Consider the following 19,820-nt stretch of genomic DNA (forward strand, 5'->3'; position numbering starts at 1 on the left):
AGAATAGCGGAATTGAATAGGACAATGCAATAGTTGCAAGGTCCGAGGTAAGTCCGGAAAGTCCGAACTCGGAAGTTAAACTCCGGAATATTGGCAAAGGTAATTAAATGGAATGAGCTAACCAATACAATGGGTATAAGTGGAGGTGGGGTCAAAGTCCGAGGTCGGAGCTAAGACCGGAGGTTCCAGAGATGGAGACGCGAACGGGATTCCAGAGCGGAGGTCCGGAGTCGGGAGCATAGGTTTTGCGTACTCGTCTGGAAGGTGTCGAGGTTGGGGTCGGACCCGGAATGTTCCGGAGTCGGACCAAAGGTGGTGTCCGAGCCGGAGGTGGGATAACCTCTTGGGAGTCAGCAAGGAGAAGGTGATGGAAGGGAAGTAGGGCTCCAGAAGTCAGAGTTCGGAGTTCCGGGAGCCCGGAGCAGAGGTCGGAATTGTATGGATATGACAATAATGGGAAGAGCAACATCAAAGTCATGGCTCAGGGAAAAGATGACGTTTACGTAGGATCCATATTTAAAACACACAACGAAATTTACATCGAAATTATGATAAATAGGAAACTATAGTTATGCAAAGTTTCAGCCCAAACGGTCCAGCCATTGTGAAGTTATACCAACGACGGGAATATAGAAATCTGCATCATGTTTAAAGACACGTGAGGGTGGCGATGTGAAGGGAACCGGCCATTGGGACCGAGATCCACACTTCGGCAGATCGCGAAGACCAATTTCTGTCCAAATAAGGAAGACCCCAGTCAAAACAAAGCACAGAAAGTACAAAACAACCTTAGATCATGAGGGAAAAATCTGAAATAAATCATGGAAGCCCATATAAAGGATACAAACACCTGTGCATACCATAAATCCCGAACAATTAAACAAAAACAGTGCTGGCATATGAATGACTATGGGAACGACACACGTGATTACCGAATGTGTGTGTGAACTTTTGCTAACCCGACGAATACCAAGAAATAGAATACAACTTTAGTACCATTGGAAAGGTGGGAATAAATGAAAATTTATGATACTGAGAACGTGAAAAACCATTCAGGAATGAATGAGATACAAGGACATGAAGTTAGAAACCTGAAAACGCACAGGAGGACAGCTTCTAGAGGTCCAGAGTCCCAAATAAAAGACATAAAAATATGATATCTTCGAGGACGACCTTTTATAACAACGAATAATACATATGAAGAACTAGGATGCAATAATACAAAGGGGAATCAGGGGAGATGGACGAAATCCATGAAATCCACTAAACTACAACAGACCATGATGGGAATTTTTGGGAACGATATACTAATGAAGCAGAGAGCTATAATACATTCATTTGAACAATTCTTGACTACTAGCAACTTTTTCTTTTGGTTCTAAACCTGAACAATTCACTCATTTATTATTTCAAGTCTCATTTCAACTAAATGTTACTGGATAAAAATAGAATAAATCAGCTGAAGGTCTCAGTGCAGCCATACACATAATAATGCGAAGTTTGAATTCAGATTGACCGAGTCATAGCGAACTTAATGGTAAATATGAGGAATTTGAAATAGAAAACTGTGACAAATGCAGTGCAGTCAAGTTCTAATTAACCATTAAAATAGCTTAGGTGAGGAAGGACAATAAGGATTCTAGGCGCAGTCTGACTGCAGTAGAACTATAGCATGAAATTTTCATTTTTTATTCAGTTTGAGGAAAATACACTGTAAATAAATCCTGTAAATACGAGGTAGAGCATGAAAAAGGAAGGCAACCCAAGGAGTATAAAAGGGAGACCCTTTCTGCGACCTTTTGCCCCCCTCAGAGAAGTAAGAAAATAGAGTATTATTTTTCTCAAGCATTTCTGGTTGTCACTCCAACGCAAAAAAGTGATATACAGTTAAGATTGCCACTGTAGTAAAAGGCAGCAATTAGGGAGAGGAATATTAAGTAAATATTTCAACAGGAGAGCTGGTTAACACTCCAGATTTCAAAGTGTAAACACAAAACAGTCATTTTGCTACTGTTAAAACAAGCAATAAAATAAGACAAAAATAAAACAAACTCAAGGGACACTTCAGACACAATCTGAACCCATTAACTGAGTAGAATCTTTGAAACTTCACCAGGTAGAAGATTTAATTCAAGTTAAAATCCAAATTAAACAACCCTACACAGAATTACACCCAGACAAATTGAGAAATTACAATAGAGGAACAGCTCTGCAGGGCTTGGTTTATCTGTAAGTCAATTCTCAGAAACTTTTAGACTAACCCATAAAATAGAATTAGCCAAAACACTTGGATTGGTACTATAATTACAACAAATATTACTAGTACACTTCCCCATCCTAACCAAAGAACCAGGGAACAGCTTGGTGGTGGTCTCGTTTGAACCTCCCAACTGACCTTCCTTTGTTCTCTCCTTCAGCACGATGCTGACCCACAAAAATAACCACTAAAGAGTGGCATGGGTTTGTTTCTCCTCCCTGGACAGTTGTCTGGGGGAGTAGTTGAAATTCAACCTAGGAATCTAGGTTAAAATAAAATTTCCACCACACTTGAATGTGGGCTGGAGGTCTGAGCAGTGACTTGCTCCTCCCTAGAGGTCATCTAGGGGAGTGAAGAAGATATTCTGTCCATAAGAGTGACAGAATGGGAGCATTGCCCATGAAACTGGGCAGGGATGAGCTTGTCTGATCATTCAGACACAGGTTTTTTGTTGGGGGTGGCCTGTCCATTGGTGGGACAGCTTGTTCACTATGAGGTGAACAATAGAGAGAATCCCTTTCCTTAGAAAGGGCCAGCCTTCCAGATGGAAAGGCAACAGAGAATTGAGCATGGTACAAAGAAGCACCACGCATTTTGGGGATCTGGCACTCAATAGTGCCAGGAATACACAGACCTTCCCTTGGAGGTGGGATGTCTGTTGGTAAGACAGATCGTTCACTATGCAGTGAACAACAGAAGAGAACCCTTTCCTTGGAAAGGGTTGGTCTCCCTTCCATGGAAGTGGTAGAGAATAATGAATCACCAAAATTGCAATGTAGAACAGCATTGCACATCTTGGTGACCTGGCACTGTTAAGTGCCAGGAAAGCGTCCCTCTTGGCCTGCAGAGGGCCAAGGGGGCAGATCAGATTCAACTTCCTGCAGAGTGGAGGGAGTAGGTGCTGCCGGGTTGTCAAACCCAGGAGTTGCCAAAGCAGTAAATGTAATAACAACCTGTCAGGATCCAGACCCCAGCTGGGAGTGGCTGGAGGGCAAGCCCAGGTGTGTGTCAGGGCATACACCCTGACCTAGCCCACACCTCACTCACACCCACACTCGCACCTGCATCTGCATGCACACCTGGCTGTTGCACCCCCTGCATGCACCCTGTGGTGGACGCTCCATGCAGCCAGATGCCCCAGGCCCCAGGTCTCGGGCCTCATGTGACTTCCGGATATCTCCGGAAGTTTTCGTTATATTGAGCCACTGTGGAAAGGTGAGAAGTTAGCTTCCTTCTCACCTTCTTACCCACAGCAGTGTGCCCTGGACAGGGCTGTTTGTCTTTAGGATTGTGGGCCATGGGGGGGGGTCATGGGGACCCATGAGTCGTCCCCTGACAGTGTGGAAGCTGGGGTACTCTCCCCAGCTGCTAACTCAAAGTTGCTGAGGGGACTAGCCTCAGCCTTCACAGGGAATGAGCTGAGAAGGGTAAGCTTCTCATCCCTGTGAGGCCAATGCAAAAGGACCCTAGGAACTACACAGTTCCCGCTTGCTGCCGACTTCCCATAATGGGAGTGACCCATGGGAAAGTTCTGGGCAAGCTGCTCTCCCAGAAAGTTCCCACAGCTGTGGCTGTGCATTTCTGGGCAAGCAACTCACCCAGAACGTTCCCACAGGTCTGCACATGTGCATCATTGTGTGAAACAGTAGGGGGAAGGATAGGGGGAATGGGGAAATGTGGGGAGAGGGTGGTTGAAGAAAGGGTGTGGGTGTCTGAGGGTGAGTGGGGTTGAGGGCTGTGCCCTGGTACAACCCCAGGCTGGATGGTGCAAGGGCATGTGAGATATCAAAAAAAGAATTTTCAATTTCAAAACCAACTAGAGAATTTTTTACCATGAAAATATCGGGGAAGAGTGAAGACCCTTAACTCCTTGAGTCATGTGTGGCCATTACTCCCTGAGTTTGAATGGATCTTGACACTTTATAGAGAAATAAATTTGTAGTATGGTATCAGTGTCACTAGTTGCCTAGTGGCTAAATTGTTGTTTGGCATTGTAGAGTATTGAATGTGTTGGAGTTTGATTCTCTGCAGTGGACTTATACTTTCTTTTGCCTGCCTGCAGTTCATTGAAGTTGAACCATGAGAATGCAATACTTATACAAAGTCATAGAAGCACCTTAGTATCAATGAACCGACTTGAATGGGGAGGCCCAAAACAAAATAAACAAACAAACAGACAAAACAACAACAAAACAAAAAACAAAAAATGACCCCAAGTGGGACTTGAACCAAAGTACCCCCATCTAATGTAACAGATGGGCTACAAGTGAACCACTGGGCAACCGGCACAGTGTCAGGGCAACCACACCTGACCATACAACCTCAGAACCACCTTCCCTGACCTCCCCCCACTTCCCTCATCCTCCCATCTCCACACACCTTTCGCAACTACAGCCCGCATGCAAACCCGCAGGAAAAATCACATGGGTCAAGGCAAGCAACTCACCTTAACCCATGTGACACCTTTTCCACATTGTGGGAACGTGCTCGGCTCCTACCCTTAGTCACGTTACAAACTGTATAGTACACTTCCCTTTTATAGTAGCCAAGCAGGGAATAGGGAAACTTACCCTTCTTCTCAACTCAATCCCCACTTAGGCAAGTTGTAGCTACCTTCCATAATACATGACAACTCAGTCCCCGCTTAGTGAGTTTGAGGAGCTTGGGGTAGGATCCAGCACTTGGCTGCCTGGGACACCGCAAGTGTCCAGTTCTGAGGTAGGGCCGCCCCCGGACAGAGGCCGGGCCCTGACACACAGGCCATAACAAAGTCAAAAATCATTTTTCCATAACACTTGAATATCAATTCAAACTAATGGAGTAAGATTAGCATGTGATTCAGGGCCTGTGAGGCCCCGGCCCATGTCTATATTCCACCCACAACATCAATTGATGTTGTGTTGTCTGATAATTATGTCGCGACACTAATTTAGCATCATGGAAGCTTCTCTATTTATTTGTGCCGAGAATGCATTAGAATGTATATAAACCCTCAGGGTAGCTGTAAAAGGCAGATCAGCCTTTACTTCTACCCCATCAATATACAGCAACTAAAAGCATATACTTAGACAAACCATCTGAGGCCTGAGGCGAATGGGGGAACTGTCAGGGGACAGTCCCTGGGTCCCCATGACCCCTCTCTATGGCCCACAGGCTAACCTGTAACAGCAGCCCATCTCAGGGCATAACACTACTGTGGGTAAGAAAGTGAGAAGGTTAACTTCTCACTTTCCCACAGTGGCCCACTATGGTGAAAACTTCTGGGGATACCTGGAAGTCACATGAGAAATGGGAACCAGGCCTGGAGCATGTGGCGCATGGAGCATGCGGGGCAGAGCACACATGCGGGTCCGGGCTAGTCAGGGTGTGTGCCCTGACAGGAACAGAACATACTGTCCCCAAAACAAGTAAGAAACCCTTCAGGGCCATACTCCCTGATATTATCAAACAAACAAACAAAGATTGGATTCAAACTCTGGGACCAAAAATAAAAATCTATTTTCTTCACATGCCCTTGTGACATCCAGCCTGGGGTTGTTATTGCATTTACTTTGCTGAAGCGCTGGGCAGCTCCATGAGCTGGCACTTGGCAGCAGCTGAAGTGCTGCCGATTCCATCTAAAACCGATGGTAAACAAGCCATTTGGTCCCTCATAATATCGCTAGATTGACACTTGGCTCCCACTGGGGCAGGAAAGTCATTGAGACTTCCACACAGCAAAGCGCTGGGTGGCTTGGTGCAGTCACACTCTGCAGCATTAGAGGAATGGTTATTCTGTCCCACACTGGGTGGAAGTGAAGTCTCAGAATGGCTTTCCAGCATACAAGTGAGTGGGGAAGGAAGTTGGGCCTGATTGGCCACAGGTGGGTCTGTTCTGAGAGTTCCCCAGTTGCTGGGTCACTTGGTGAGCTGGCACTTAACTGCAGCTGAAAACCCATCAATTGGGTTTGAAGACGACTCAGAACATGTCATCTGTCTCATTCCAGTCTCTGGAAAGGAAGAGGAACAAGTCTGTGCTGGTATGTAGCACAGTGGATTAGGGAAAAGTGACCACTGGATTTCAGGGTGGCAAGGCATACTGAAAGAGAAGGAAGGTGGGAAGAAAGATGGATTGGGAAGGAGGAAACAGGAGTGGGAAGCCCATGGGGAACCACAGTCTTGGAAATCCTTTGCCTTCCAGCAAGGTGTTGCACACCATAAGTGCCATTCTCATGAAGCCATTGTCATATCCATACCAACTCCGCCTCACCTCTGCTCTACTCCGCCACAGCTCTGGTCCACCTCCAGTCTGTCCTACCCCCACACCTCCACCATACCCTCCAGTCCACCTCCACCTCCAATCTCCAGTACCTTCTCTGGTACCTCTTATCCTCACCTTAAACGTTTATTAGTATTTCTACCTACCCAATATTACTACGGACCTCCTTGGACCTCCACCATGCCTGCAAAGGTTTTCCCACTCTCCAGTAGCTGTCACTAATTCCACCCTTCACCTACCCACTCCACAATGCTTGATAAGGTGATTCTCTCATGAGCTTGCCAATCCAGCAAGTGGGTAAGTGTCAGGGCATGCCTGTGAGGGATCAGCAATGACCCTGGACCCTACACCGGCTGCGCATATGCACATGGGAAGTATGCTGGTAATTCCCATCTACTCCGCTTACCTAAGCCCTGGTGGCCCAGATCATCTCCGGAATTGTTCTGGAACATTCTATGATCACACGATTCTATCAGCAATCCATTTGGTTTCCTTATTGCCAGACTCTACATGTATATAGCTGACCCTAAGATGGGGACATCCCTTTCCCCTGGCTTTAATCACAACTAGGTTATCGGAGCAACCTGTGTGAGCATGCACATCCCCTGACAATGCCCTGACATGCCCCACCCAACCCCCGCTCCGCACCATGTCTTCCTTCTTTCCTCTTCCTTTCCTCTTTCTTCCTTTCTCTCTCTTACATGGACCACCTTTCCTGCTGTTCAATGTATCACCAGGGTGCACACCCATTTCCTCTCCTGTATCTTACCATCCCTATATCGCTGTCATCGCCACCATGCTCGCCCTGTGCCTACAATGGACCCTCTCAGGATCTCCCATGGAGACACCTGGAGACCCATGGCTGTGCGCGAGGGTGACGTGATTGACCCTGCATGTATATAATAACAGCTGGAGTGGGAACCGAAGAAGTAGCCTTCTTCTCACATTCCCACTTCAGGCAAGTAGTGTAGCCCTCCCCTTGAATGATAACTCACATTCCCACTTCAGACTAAGTGGTTGGGGATGGTCACCCCGTGACAGGATCGCCACTATGCACAGCCACTATTTGTCCCACTGAGTCCTGCACACCAGGACCTCACCGCTTTCAGAGCTGTCCCTGACAGTAAGTCCCTCTTGGGTTTTCCCCTTTGTTCCCATTTGTCTTCTATTATGTATATAAGTCCTGTACTGTAGTTGATGGCACCTTAGTGCAAAATCGACAAACAACTATCCCCCAGAGTTCACGCCCCTCGTTCTGAAGTTAAGGACTAAACTCTTAAGTGTTACCAAACGTAGGCACAGTGCTCCACTCTGAGTTGCTGAGGCCATGGTCCTCCCACCCATTCTCTACCTCTGGCCTCCTTCCAGGGAAAGGTCCAGGGACACTGCCCCTCCTTGCCATGTCTTTGACAGCCATAGTGCACCAGAAAATGCAGTTCCAGCTCTTCTTCCACAAAAGAGCCCATTCAAACTTTTGCTTGAACATCTTCTCCAAATAGTTCTCTAAGCCTGGGGCATAGAGTGGGCATGTGAGTGCATGGAGGCAGGAAGTAACTCCATGGAGTTCTGCCTGGCAGTCTGATTCCACTCTCTGGAACATAAAGTCGGCATATGCATGCATGTCAACCTGATCAGGCTCAGACATCACTGAATGTACCTCTGGATGAGGTCAACATCAGCCTCAGCACCGGGAGTGTTGCAACTTTCAGAATGATAGTCAGCGCATAGTTGAGGATATCATCCTCATCATACACTGACCCATCAGGGGAGTCAGGGTTTCCCAGATCCTGAGATTGGGAGGGTTGGCCTCTACTCTGAGGCAAAGCCTAGGTGAGTGTGCATCTAGGAATGGCACACACATGATTTATGCATGAGAACTAAGTGCAAACATTGCCAATGCGCATTGTCAGGGTAGACAACATGTGTGGGACACAGTAGGGTTCCGGTGCCGATCATGGTACCAAGATTGTAAAAGGAAACTAGCTTAAAAAAGTGAAAGGTTTTGCTTACTATTTGGGGACAATAACATTCTGTTCCCCTGTTCACCTCAGGCCTCAGGCATTCCATCTAAATATAAGCTTGGATGTGCTGTATATTCAACAGGGTAGAGGTAAAAGGCTACCTGTCAGGGCACACCCACCTGACCCGGCCCCACCCAACCCGGCGCCCCACCATCCGCCCCTCCCGACCTCCCCCTCTTTTCCCTTCCCTTTCTTCTTCCCCTTCTTTTCTATTCTCTCTCCTCTTTATTCCTTTCTTATCACATGGACGACTTCCTTTGTATCAATGTACCATTGACCCGGCTGCAGTGTAACGCGCCCGAACCCGGACACACTGGATGACCCCCCGCATACCGGACGCTCCTAGGACCTCTTACAGAGGCACCCGGAGGGAGGTGGCTGTGTGCTTGGATGACGTGGCGCTTCCCATGTGGCCTTCAACCACATGTATATAAACACAGCCTAAGTGGGAACTGAGAAGCAACCTTCTTCTCACATTTCCCACTTTAGGCAAGTAGCTTACACTTCCCCTGATAATAACAATAACACATTTACCACTTTAGTCTCAGTGGCCAGGGACCCTTGTCTGCTTCGGGCCCGTTGTTACGCGTGCCCGCGTCATACCTACCGGACCCTCAGCCTCGGGCGATACACCTGGGCACTCTCGACCCCGGGTCGGTCCCTGACACTACCAGGCCTTTACAACTACTCCAAGGTATATATATGTAAATTACACATCTTGGCACAAATAAATAAGGAAATAACAGCATCACTATAATGGGAATTATAGTGAAGTAAGGTTAATCCCTCACAGAATCGCACATTTCTTCATCAGTTCTCAACCATTTTCCATCAGGTCTTTTGTGATAAATTCCTCTCAATCACCTCTTTATTTCATCCAACTCATGATTCTGCATGCACACAGCTGTCAGGGTTCAGCACCCTCCCTTAGGGTGCCCCAGACTCCCCACCTACTTTACTCCCTTTATTCTTTGATTGTTGCATTGTTGTTGCCTTTGTGTGTTGTGTACACATGTGCATGAGATAGCATGGGAACTTTCTGAGAGAGCAGCTTGCCCAGAATGTTCCCATGGGTCACAGCCACAATTCTGGGTGAGCAACTTGCCCACAATGTTCCCATGCATTCTGGGCACTGCCACCTGGATGTTCCCTCCGGGTCACACTACACAACTCTAGGAGCTGTATAGTTGTGGGCATGTGACCCATTCCCTTATATAGCAACCATGCAGGGAGATGAGACCTTTATACTTCTTTTCATCTCATGCCCCACATAGTGTGAGGACAGTGTCATATCCATCCCTGGCCATTGACTTCCAATCCCTCCAATCCCTCTGGTCTACCTCCGCTCCTTCTTTACTAACCTCAGAGCTCCTGTATTCTGCAATCCCCTCAGTACCCCTCGATGGTCACCACCCCCTCCTTTCAATTTATTACCCATGCCTCCCTAAGTACGGAGCCCCAAAGGCTTCTGGACAGCTCCGATGTCCGCTAGTGCACCCCCACCTCTGCTGGGCAATACACTCACTTGCCCTGCAAAGCCCACCTTCAGGCCTATCCCTCCTTTCCGCTTCTGGGTTATCACCTGCCTTTCCGTTAACCCCGTAACCTGACTCGTCAGTAATATTCAATTGGCTAATGTTTAACCCCGTTAGCTCGGCTCTGCCATTTACAGACCCACCCTCACTGTAACCATATATATACTCAACTTGTACATAGGTTACACCTCAGTAATAAAATCAACTAGAGTTTACCCCCTTCAGTTCTGGTTGCCAGTTTAGTAAGTTAGGGCATGGACGTTGTAGGCGGGATAATTGCCCACGCACAGAGCCGGCTCGGATACCCGCTTCCACCATTCAGAAAACCCCTTCCATTCATGTGACAACTCGATACGGATTTGACATATAAAAATAGTCCTAATTCGTGCGATTCTGACGATATCAAGAACGTCCCAATCGGTGGAGATTTGACGGAGTTCCGTGTTGGAGAAGTTAGACACAGCAGGTCACGGGCATGTGCGGGCGTGGGAATCTCAAGCGGCAACCCAGAATTCCAGCCTCACTCGTTCCCATGGCGTCTGATAAATTGGTAAAAATGCTCATTGGCTGCGTGAGAGTTATCTCCGGCTTCATTTCCAATTTTGGCCTTTAATTCCGTAAATCCGTTGAGATATCGCTTATTTCCTTATATTTTCATATTTTTGCATCATTTCAGTTATTGATCAATATTCTTTTATTGATACTGTTACCCTTTTTATTATTTCGCCTAATAAGGTACCCAGGTGCCATATGGCACCAATATTTGCCATCTATTCTTTCTAAAAATAATTATTAGATATAATCCTGTACATACCGGATTCTGGAATAGAAGTTCTCCCCTCCCCCAAAATTCTCTAAGGTGCTAGGATGCGCTAGAGAGGGTGTGAGTGTGTGGAATTCCAACAGTAGGAATAAGGGCAGTGATCTAGCTCACAACGAGTGAGTAGTGGACGCTGAGCGGCGGACCTTGTGGAAATCCCGGAGAACCCACCTCGGAGTTAAGGATCGAGAGTATAGCGAGTTCAGTCAAGAAAGTAGGAGTTTAGGGAGTTTGGCCCCACGAGCTTAGTCGGCATAGAGAGCCGCTAGCCCTCTTGCAACGTGTTACTTGGCACAGCGCTCCTGGCATAGGTCGCTGAGGCTGAAGCCCTCCGCCATGGAGACATTCCCTCATCTCAACCTGGTCTCTGACAGACAGGTTAGATGGGGGTTGAGGTCAGGGAGCCTCTGAGCCCGAGGCTGGGCCCTGACAACAGCTCCAGAAGTGGATTGTGAATTAAGGACATCCCAGGACATTGTTGCTTGAACATTTTGAATTGTCAGGATGTCTCAGGACATCCTAGGATGTTCCCATACAAAAGAGGCCTCTAGGCCCTCACTACACCTAGATATTGTTGGAGGACAGCCTCGAAACATGTATTTACATATGTTTGTGCCGACAATTTATTTAGCGGTCTACTACCATCTTGTCCGACTCTGGCCCTGGAACTGCCATAACCCTATATTTTTCTATAGATATCGGCCATCCAAGGTGTGTATTGTCTTGTATTGCTTGGGTTGTTTTTTGTATGTATCATGTCATGTAATCAGAACCCCAACTAGATTTGATTTCATGAAAAAGTGAAGTAACATCAATTATGTGCATAAACCCAATCAGCTCAATCAAATGCGTAATTGGTGTGATCTAGATCAAGGGACCTGATTGGAGTGATTGGAGTTTAGGTGACAATGGAATGATCTCAATCACCTCAATCGGCCTCAGGGTTTTCCTGATGTAGTGAGGTGATGATGTGATACAAGTGAACAAGATCAATCAAGAAATAAGGTAGGAACAGATTGAAAGCAAAGATAATTGTAAGACAGTGATGACGGACTGGGAATACAATATCCGACGTTCACCTGCGGTTGCGGCGTTTTATAACAGCCGGTTGCACCTCGCCTGTAATGTGTTGTGTCACACTGGTTCTACATACCACCAGCCGAGTACTGATATTGGTGTCAACACCTGCCCTTCGGCAGAGATATTGAGGATCAAATGAGATAACCATCGTCAATGATCAATATTTTTCCATTCTCTCTTTCTTCCACCCTGTCAGATTAGCTGTTGCTCCCCATTTACATGAAGGCTTTGCTTGGTCACTTGTTGCAACGACTCACGCCAGCGGAACTTAATTGCCCCCTTTCTTCTGCTCTCAAGCTGCGGTGGAGGGTTTTCCAACATGTTCAAGCGCGCTGCTCTGTCCCTACTTCTCTTCACTGCCTTTGTTTTCGCTGTCCAAGAGCGGGAGTTACGCCGCCTTGCACCTCGGCTTCGAGACCCTGTGCACGAAGATACGAACGCGAAGCGATTCGCGAGGGGTTTGCCTCCTTTACCGCCGAGGAGGAATATTGAAGCCTCACGAACTGATGGTAAGTTTGCAGCCATCTCCAGCGATTGCACGTAGCACGAAGGTGTATGTTGTGACTATCAATGCGGTTTGATCTCCAGCTGCTCGAAGGTCACTGCCCAGCGACACCCAAATCTGGAGCGGCAAAATTAAAGTATCCAGCGTCAAGGATACGATCGGACCAGAGAATAAGGCCCTCGGATACCTCGCACTGAACGCTAATCAGACATAGTGGGTTTCCGAGTCGTCCACTTTCTTCAGTTGTGTCGCATCTGAGTTGACACCTACTGGAATTGATCGATAGCTATGTGGTAGTTAGCGACTTGAACAATGCCAGTACATTCACGGCTACATTACGTCAATATGGTATCACTACAAACGTGAGCTTCAAGGATAAAGTACGTTATCTTTCTTCCTTTGTCTACCATTGAGTTTGCTTTCCAAATGCAATTCTCCAGAATGCTCCAGCTTCCCAACAATATTTGGCAGGTCTGATCCCGGCGGGCGGTGGAAAACTCACACTTCTGGGGACTTCAGAGTTAAGTACGTCGATCCGGGAGCATTGTCTAACCCGATCTAACTCCCCCAATTTCCCCTTATAAACGTCAAACGCAGCTTCACCCGATTCCCCCCCTCACGGTGGTGGCTCAGTTTCCATCCCTGGAGCGAGCTACAAGACAGTAATCTTTGATTACTATGTTTCCAACGGCAATCTTACAGCCAAGTGGGTTAATGACAGTGAGTGACTCTGGTTCCATTCGGGGATTCGTACCCTTTGGCAGTGAAGGGGCCTCTCTATCCACATTGCATGGCGACACTCATTTGGAACACTCCCGCACAGCCACACTATCAATCGTGTGGGATCCACAGGCACAGCAGATCTATCTCTCGGTAGATACGGGGCTCATCCTCATCGATGCTGCTCAGTTTGTGGTGTGTATGTCTGGTTGTGTTCGAGCCTATGTAGCTGATTTTTTACGCGTGTCCTTGCAGATGCTCTCTGGGGTAACTAGATGACTGACAACTGGCCACAGACTCCTTACTCGCTGTAAGCCATGCAGGTTTGGCTCTTTGCCTATCCCGTTATCGAGACATGAGAGAAACATATATAGTGTATTTTGAGCCTATAATCAAATTGTTTGATGCATTATTTGTCGAGATCGTGAGTATGAAACTATGCAGCTACTGATGAAGCAGAAGACAGCCAAACTGCATATTGATCGATTATTTGTTTAAGATGGGCCTTCCTTGGGCCAGATTTGAGGCTTCGGGCCTTTGTCTGGGGCAATATGAGTTCATCTTCACCCAAGCTACGGTGTTTATTAATCTGAAGTATAACCTGCTCCCCACATCACGAAAATCGGACTGGCGCTCCCACATGGTCCAGATGCTCCCAGGTGCTCTGGAGCCTCCGGAGTGCTCTGGACCAGGGGACCTTGCTCTAGTTGCCTGTCCAATTTTCGTGATGCATTCAACTTCTCGACTTCCAACGGGTCCAGTATTAGTCACGCTTCCAGCTCTCTTTTCATGGTCTTGGCTTGCTCTTGCTCTTGTTGGAGGACAGTGTGCTGAGGCCAGTGGGTTGTCACACAACCATTAGTTTGCTCCAACAGAGCAAATGGTCTGAACAGCCACATTCCCGCGGTAGCGTGACTACTTGGTCACAACACCTTTTTCTTCTTACTTATTTTGATCACTTCAGACTTATCCGCGAAGGCCACAAACTATATTCAATCTTTTGAATTAGTTTCCTTTTTCCTCAGTTCTTGTGCATATTAGTGAGACTGAGGTCAGTTACTCATCTTTCATTCCTTGTATCTTACTGTACCCACGTGACCAACTACCGGTGCATCCCAAGCATGACACAAAATTTCTGCCAGGTGATGAACCAGGAGCTCATTTTGATGCGTGACAACCCGACCAGCAGGCACGTGACCTTGGCTGTGGGAGCGTGATCCAAAAGGAAACCAACATGCTGGTGGTTATGTTTGGTAGCTAGAATAAATGTGATTAATTTGAAAATGAGTTTCCCTTTAAAATTTCTTTGCACCTAAGTATGGATGGTTTTGCTCTTGCACGACTTATACAGATGAGCCCATCCTGTACAGCGGTATCCCAAATGCACTTATCGGATCCTACTTTCCCTGTTATAGGAATGGAGTCTCTCGTGACCGTGTCAACCGAATGTCCACCACGGCCCTCCTTCTCCATATCCTCCCTTCTCTTTGTTACCTTCTCCCTGCTTCCCCCCATTCTTACACGTTCACTCCGCGCTAAGCTTTCCCTTATCGGGTTTTGGTGCTGGCTGGAATATTTATTCTATTTCGCGAGATTTCTCGCGATCATTTCTTATTCAATAGTTAGTGTCACGTTTATGTACGGCAACAGCCGAAAAGATGAAACCTAACGAATAACACACCATCCTCTTCTGTGCAACAACTGTAAACCTCCTTGTGCCAACACTGTATCGTCTGTGTAAGATTGTGTATGTCTTGGTCACCGTCTATATGGGTCATCCCTGCCGAGGTTGACGACTCTAGCCATGGATCATCGAGTTCGCGCGTGACTCAACTCAGGTATGCGCGATCACCTTTTGTTACGACTCACATCGTTTGCCCAGGTACTGGGCTCATGTCTGTCTCACCTTATGGTGAGCATCTGGTTAATTCTACAGATGGATGGGTATTTGATACAAGCCCGTTCCCTTCATCGCCGGTACGCTCTTGCGAGCACCAAGTAGCCATCGAACCCACCATGTGTCGTTCAACCTATGATCGACTAACTCCTCCGTCACCGGTACACTCTTACGAGCGCCAAGTACCCATTGACACATATACAGACCGTCTGCCAGATGAACAGTCTCATACCTCGTTGCCGGTATGCCCATCTGGGTGCCAAGTATCCATCAACCCAGCCTCTGGCAGCTCCCTCAAGGAGCTGGAACATCACTCGTTGCCGGTACACCCAATTGGGTGCCAAGTACCCGTCAACCAATTCTCAGGAAGCTCCCTCAAGGAGTCGTTATCTCACTCACTACCGGTACGCTCCCTCGAGTGCCAAGTACCCGCTAGCCCTATGTCCTCGACTAGTCCCGCTCTGGACATTCTCTCAACCTGTGATCCTATATACCCGCACATGGTACACTCATGTAATGAGCGCCAAGTATCCGTCGTAACAGACTCCCATTCACTGCAAGGTCTCAGCTTTCTGTCAAAAGCTCCATGGCCATCGGACAATTCTAATTACATGACTAAACCGCCCTACATACATGAGGTGGACGATTCTAAGTCGTCTATAAGGACGGAAAGAAGTGGGTTGCCCTTAACCCATTTCTTTAACATTCCCAGACACACCCTGTCTGTCGCTGGATTTCTCTGGTTCCCATCATCCAAACAAATTTATCTGCATCTCCCAGTAATTCTGGCACCCTTGATGATATCACCACACTCCCTTCCTCTAGCCTCAGCTTGGATCTTGGCTGTGGAATGCAAGCAAGGTGGACACACAATTTGGAGGAGATGAAGATTTTTCACTTCTAATATAAATATTACTAAAAAGGGCATTTGAAATATAGTTGCATAGCCACTGAGCTGCCACCAAGGAATTTGCATGACATGGGCTGTTCAACCACACCCCCAGCATGACATGTGACTGGTAGTTGGTTGCATGGGTACAGTATACTCATTGTATATAATAGTTCTTGCACATCTGGGCTACTTCTTTAGCTTCCAGTGGTTATTCTGTTAGCCCTTGTTTCTGGTCTTCTGCTTCCTTCACTGCAGCACTGACTAGGATCTCCCTCAGCCTAGTCAGCCATCTAATGACGGCCTATAGAGGGGGGGCTGTTTGGCCTTCAAATGGGCCTAAAAGGGGGTATTTACTAGTGGATGTCCTGGGATGTCCTGGGATGATTCTATAATTCAATCAAATTCAATCAAATGCTTCTGTGATTCAATCAAATTTGTATTATTCAGGGTAGACATTCAAAACATAATGCCACAATTGAATCTGATTTCCCATGACAATCCTCAGGCCGCTCAACTGTCTGTGCACAATGCTGGCCACTGTCTGAAGGGGTGTCAACACTGTTTCCCACACCCCCAACTGTTAGAGACCAGAACGAGACAAGGAGTTGTCTCCATGGCAGAGGGCTTCGGCCTCAGCGACTCAGGCCAGGAGCGCTGTGCCAAGTTACATGTCCATGGCCTAATTTACTTACTGGAAATGAGAACTAAAAAGGAGGATCAACTCTAGTCGATTTTATCACTGGGGTGTAACCTATGTACAAGTTAAGTATATATAGTTACAGCGAGGGCAGGCCTGTGAATGGTGGGGCCAAGCGGAGTGGAGCTAATGGAGTTAAACATCAGCCAATTGAATATTACCGATGAGTCAGGTTACGGAGTTAGTGGATGTTAAAGAAATGGGTTAAGGGCAATCCATTTCTTTCCGTCCTTATAGACGACTTAGAATCATCCACCTCATGTATGTAGGGCGGTTTAGTCGTGTAATTAGAATTGTCCGATGGCTGTGGAGCTTTTGACAGAAAGCTGAGGCCTTGCGGGGAATGGGAGTCTGTTACGACAGATACTTGGCGCTCGTTACGTGAGCGTACCGTACGTGGGTGTATAGGATCACAGGTTGAGAGAATGTCCAGAGCGGGACTAGTCGAGGACATAGGGCTAGTGGGTACTTGGCGCTTGAGAGAGCGTACCGGTAGCGAGTGAGATAACGACTCCTTGAGGGAGCTTCCTGAGAATTGGTTGATGGGTACTTGGCACCCAATTGGGTGTATCGGCAACGAGTGAAATTCTAGCTCCTTGAGGGAGCTGCCAGAGGCTGGGTTGACAGGTACTTGGCGCCCAGACAGGCATACCAGCAACGAGGTATGAGACCGTTCAACTGGCAGACGGTCTGTATATGTGTCAACGGGTACTTGGCGCTCGTAAGAGCGTACCGGTGACGGAGGGGTTAGTCGATCGTAGGTCGAACGACACGTGGTGGGTTCGACGGCTACTTGGCGCTCGTGAGAGCGTACCGGCGACGAAGGGAATGGGCTTGTATCGAATATCCATCCATCCGTAGAATTAACCAGATGCTCACTGTAAGGTGAGACAGACGTGAACCCAGTACCTGGGCAAATGACGTGAGTCGTAACAAAAGGTGATCGCGCATACCTGAGTTGAGTCACACGCGAACTTGCTGAACCGTGGCTAGAGTCATCAACCTCGGCAGGGATGACCCATATAGACGGTGACCAAGACATACACAATCTTACACAGATGATACAGTGTTGGCACAAGGAGGTTTACAGTTGTTGCACAGAAGAGGATGGTGTGTTATTTGTTCAGTTCTGTCTTTTCGGCTGTTGCCGTACATAAACGTGACGCTAACTATTGAATAAGAAATGATTGTGAGAAATCTCGCGAAATAGAATAAATATTCCGGCCAGCACCAAAACCCAATAAGGGAAAGCTTAGCGCAGAGTGAACGTGTAAGAAAGGGGGGTAGTGGGGAGAAGGTAACAAAGAGAGGGGAGGATATGGAGAAGGAGGACCCGCCATGGTGGACGTTCAGTCGACACGGTCACGAGAGACTCCATTCCTGTAAAAGTGGAATGGCAGGCAATAACCCAGAAATGGAAAGGAGGGATAGGCCTGAAGGTAGACTTGCAGGGCAAGCAAGTGAATTGCCCAGCAGGGGCGGGAGTGCGCTAGTGGACATCGGAGCTGTCTGGAAGCCTTCAGGGCTCTGTACTTAGGGGGGCATAGGTAATATATTGAAAAGAGGGGGTGGTGACCATCAAGGGAGTTGGAGGTGATTGTGGAATATGGGAGCTCTGTTACGGATACGGAGTCTCCAACAACCATATCCGTCGCATAGTCAAAGACTTCTCCTCTCTATTGCTCCCCCTCTTTCTCCCTTTCGTCCTCTATCCCGATACCCTACCCTCCTTACTCGTTCTACCCCTTTCCCCCCCCTCGTGCAAAGTTTTCCCCATTGGGGTTTTGGTGCTGGCCAAGGTTACTTGTGTTTCATGGGATTTCCCACGACCTTACCATTTGTAGATAGTCACACATCTTGGATGGAAACCGCCGAAGGCAGTTCCCACTAACTAACAACTACTCTCTACAACTGTCTTGTGTGTCATCTTCTGGAACAACCCTTCCTGTGACTCAACTGAACCATGTGACTGTACAACTCACAACATGTCTTATAAGTCTGGTTATGTTGAGTCCTCTAACGGTCCTCACCATGAGAACTCGAGGTCACGAGTCAAAGACTCTTGACATGTGTATCATTCTATGGAATCTGTACCCTACAGGACTTCATCACTCCGCTCTCCCCCCAGTGCTCGACAGACGACATCACATCACGATCTTGGAGATCGTGAATACTCTGAGGTCCACTTTCCTGTGATGCCAGCACGTTCGCTATGCGAACACCAAGTAGCCACCCATCCACCATCTGTTCCCTCCTTCGTCAGTCATCATATTCCCCTGCCAACGGTACGTTCCCTTTGGGAACGCCAAGTCACCGAAGGCCCCATTAGTCAATCCTCATTGCACGCTCATGATATCAACCCGCTACCGGTACGTTCGCGCTGCAAACACCAAGTACCCGATAGCAGTTATACAAAGTTCTCACCCACCTCACGAGTTGCGACCTCACACACAGTATGCTCCATTGAGGAGCGCCAAGTACCCGTGGCTGACCCGTCCATCCTGACATCTCCGACTACCTACCATCAATTCCTTAATAGCTCACTACATCACCAATCATGATCGATGGGAATTCGATCGTCCACTCCCATGCAAGACTGGGATCACTCATCAATTACATATCCCGTTATGGTACAGACTAGATACGACGTTTGTCATCCTGCTATAAGAACAGATCGAGGAATGGGGATTTCCCCCCATCCCCATAACAAGCTCCGAGGTTAGTGAAGAAGGAGTGGAGGTAGTCCAGAAGGACCGGAGGTAGTGGAAGGCGATGGCTGTGGATGGATACGACATTTTGGGTTAGTGTGGCTGTCCACCTCATGTCTGTGCACAGTGCTGGTCATTGTCTGGAGGGGTGTCCAGACTGTTTCCCATGGTGTCAACACACTTTGTGTAGTTGGATAGCCTGTCAGAGACCAGATTCGAGATGAAGGAATGTCTCCATAACGGAGGGCTTCGGCCTCAGCGACTTCTGCCAAGAGCACTGTGCCTAGTGACACGTCCGTGCCCTAACTTACTGACTGGCAATTAGAACCTAGGGGGGTAACTCTAGTTGATTTTTCTACTGGGGCGTAACCTATGTACAAGTGGGATATATATATGGTTACAGCGGAGATGGTTCCGCAATTGGCGGAGC

General features: G+C 47.6%; 3 protein-coding genes across 3 annotated transcripts; 2 read left to right on the forward strand and 1 right to left on the reverse strand.

Moving 5' to 3' along the window:
- Nucleotides 1-5,831: 5,831 nt before the first annotated feature.
- EI90DRAFT_3124294 (uncharacterized protein) lies at nucleotides 5,832-6,737 on the forward strand (the record flags this gene model as incomplete). Its single annotated transcript, XM_039063699.1, has 4 exons — nucleotides 5,832-5,886; nucleotides 5,950-6,083; nucleotides 6,147-6,276; nucleotides 6,322-6,737. 4 exons carry the CDS (start codon nucleotides 5,832-5,834, stop codon nucleotides 6,735-6,737), a joined length of 735 nt encoding a protein of 244 aa, XP_038915592.1.
- Nucleotides 6,738-7,791: 1,054 nt separating this feature from the next.
- EI90DRAFT_3124295 (uncharacterized protein) lies at nucleotides 7,792-8,419 on the reverse strand (the record flags this gene model as incomplete). Its single annotated transcript, XM_039063700.1, has 3 exons — nucleotides 7,792-8,024; nucleotides 8,173-8,341; nucleotides 8,405-8,419. 3 exons carry the CDS (start codon nucleotides 8,417-8,419, stop codon nucleotides 7,792-7,794), a joined length of 417 nt encoding a protein of 138 aa, XP_038915593.1.
- A 3,627-nt stretch (nucleotides 8,420-12,046) lies between these two features.
- Nucleotides 12,047-13,022, forward strand: EI90DRAFT_1141781 (uncharacterized protein). Its single transcript, XM_039051541.1, has 3 exons — nucleotides 12,047-12,480; nucleotides 12,560-12,689; nucleotides 12,763-13,022. The coding sequence occupies exons 1-3, from the start codon at nucleotides 12,291-12,293 to the stop codon at nucleotides 12,887-12,889; spliced, it is 447 nt and encodes a 148-aa protein (XP_038915594.1). The 5' UTR covers nucleotides 12,047-12,290; the 3' UTR covers nucleotides 12,890-13,022.
- The last annotated feature ends 6,798 nt before the right edge of the window (nucleotides 13,023-19,820 follow it).

This window comes from Cantharellus anzutake, assembly GCF_015039405.1.
Source record: "Cantharellus anzutake strain C23 chromosome Unknown EI90scaffold_26, whole genome shotgun sequence".
Taxonomy (NCBI): domain Eukaryota; kingdom Fungi; phylum Basidiomycota; class Agaricomycetes; order Cantharellales; family Hydnaceae; genus Cantharellus; species Cantharellus anzutake.

What these genes read in the sequence shown, in the direction of transcription:
- EI90DRAFT_1141781 (XM_039051541.1), top strand. Translation starts at nt 12,291, where the DNA reads ATGTTCAAGCGCGCTGCTCTGTCCCTACTTCTCTTCACTGCCTTTGTT. An exon ending in TGAAGCCTCACGAACTGATG is followed by an intron (nt 12,481 to 12,559) that starts GTAAGTTTGCAG and finishes TTTGATCTCCAG; the next exon opens with CTGCTCGAAGGTCACTGCCC. An exon ending in CTGAACGCTAATCAGACATA is followed by an intron (nt 12,690 to 12,762) that starts GTGGGTTTCCGA and finishes ATTGATCGATAG; the next exon opens with CTATGTGGTAGTTAGCGACT.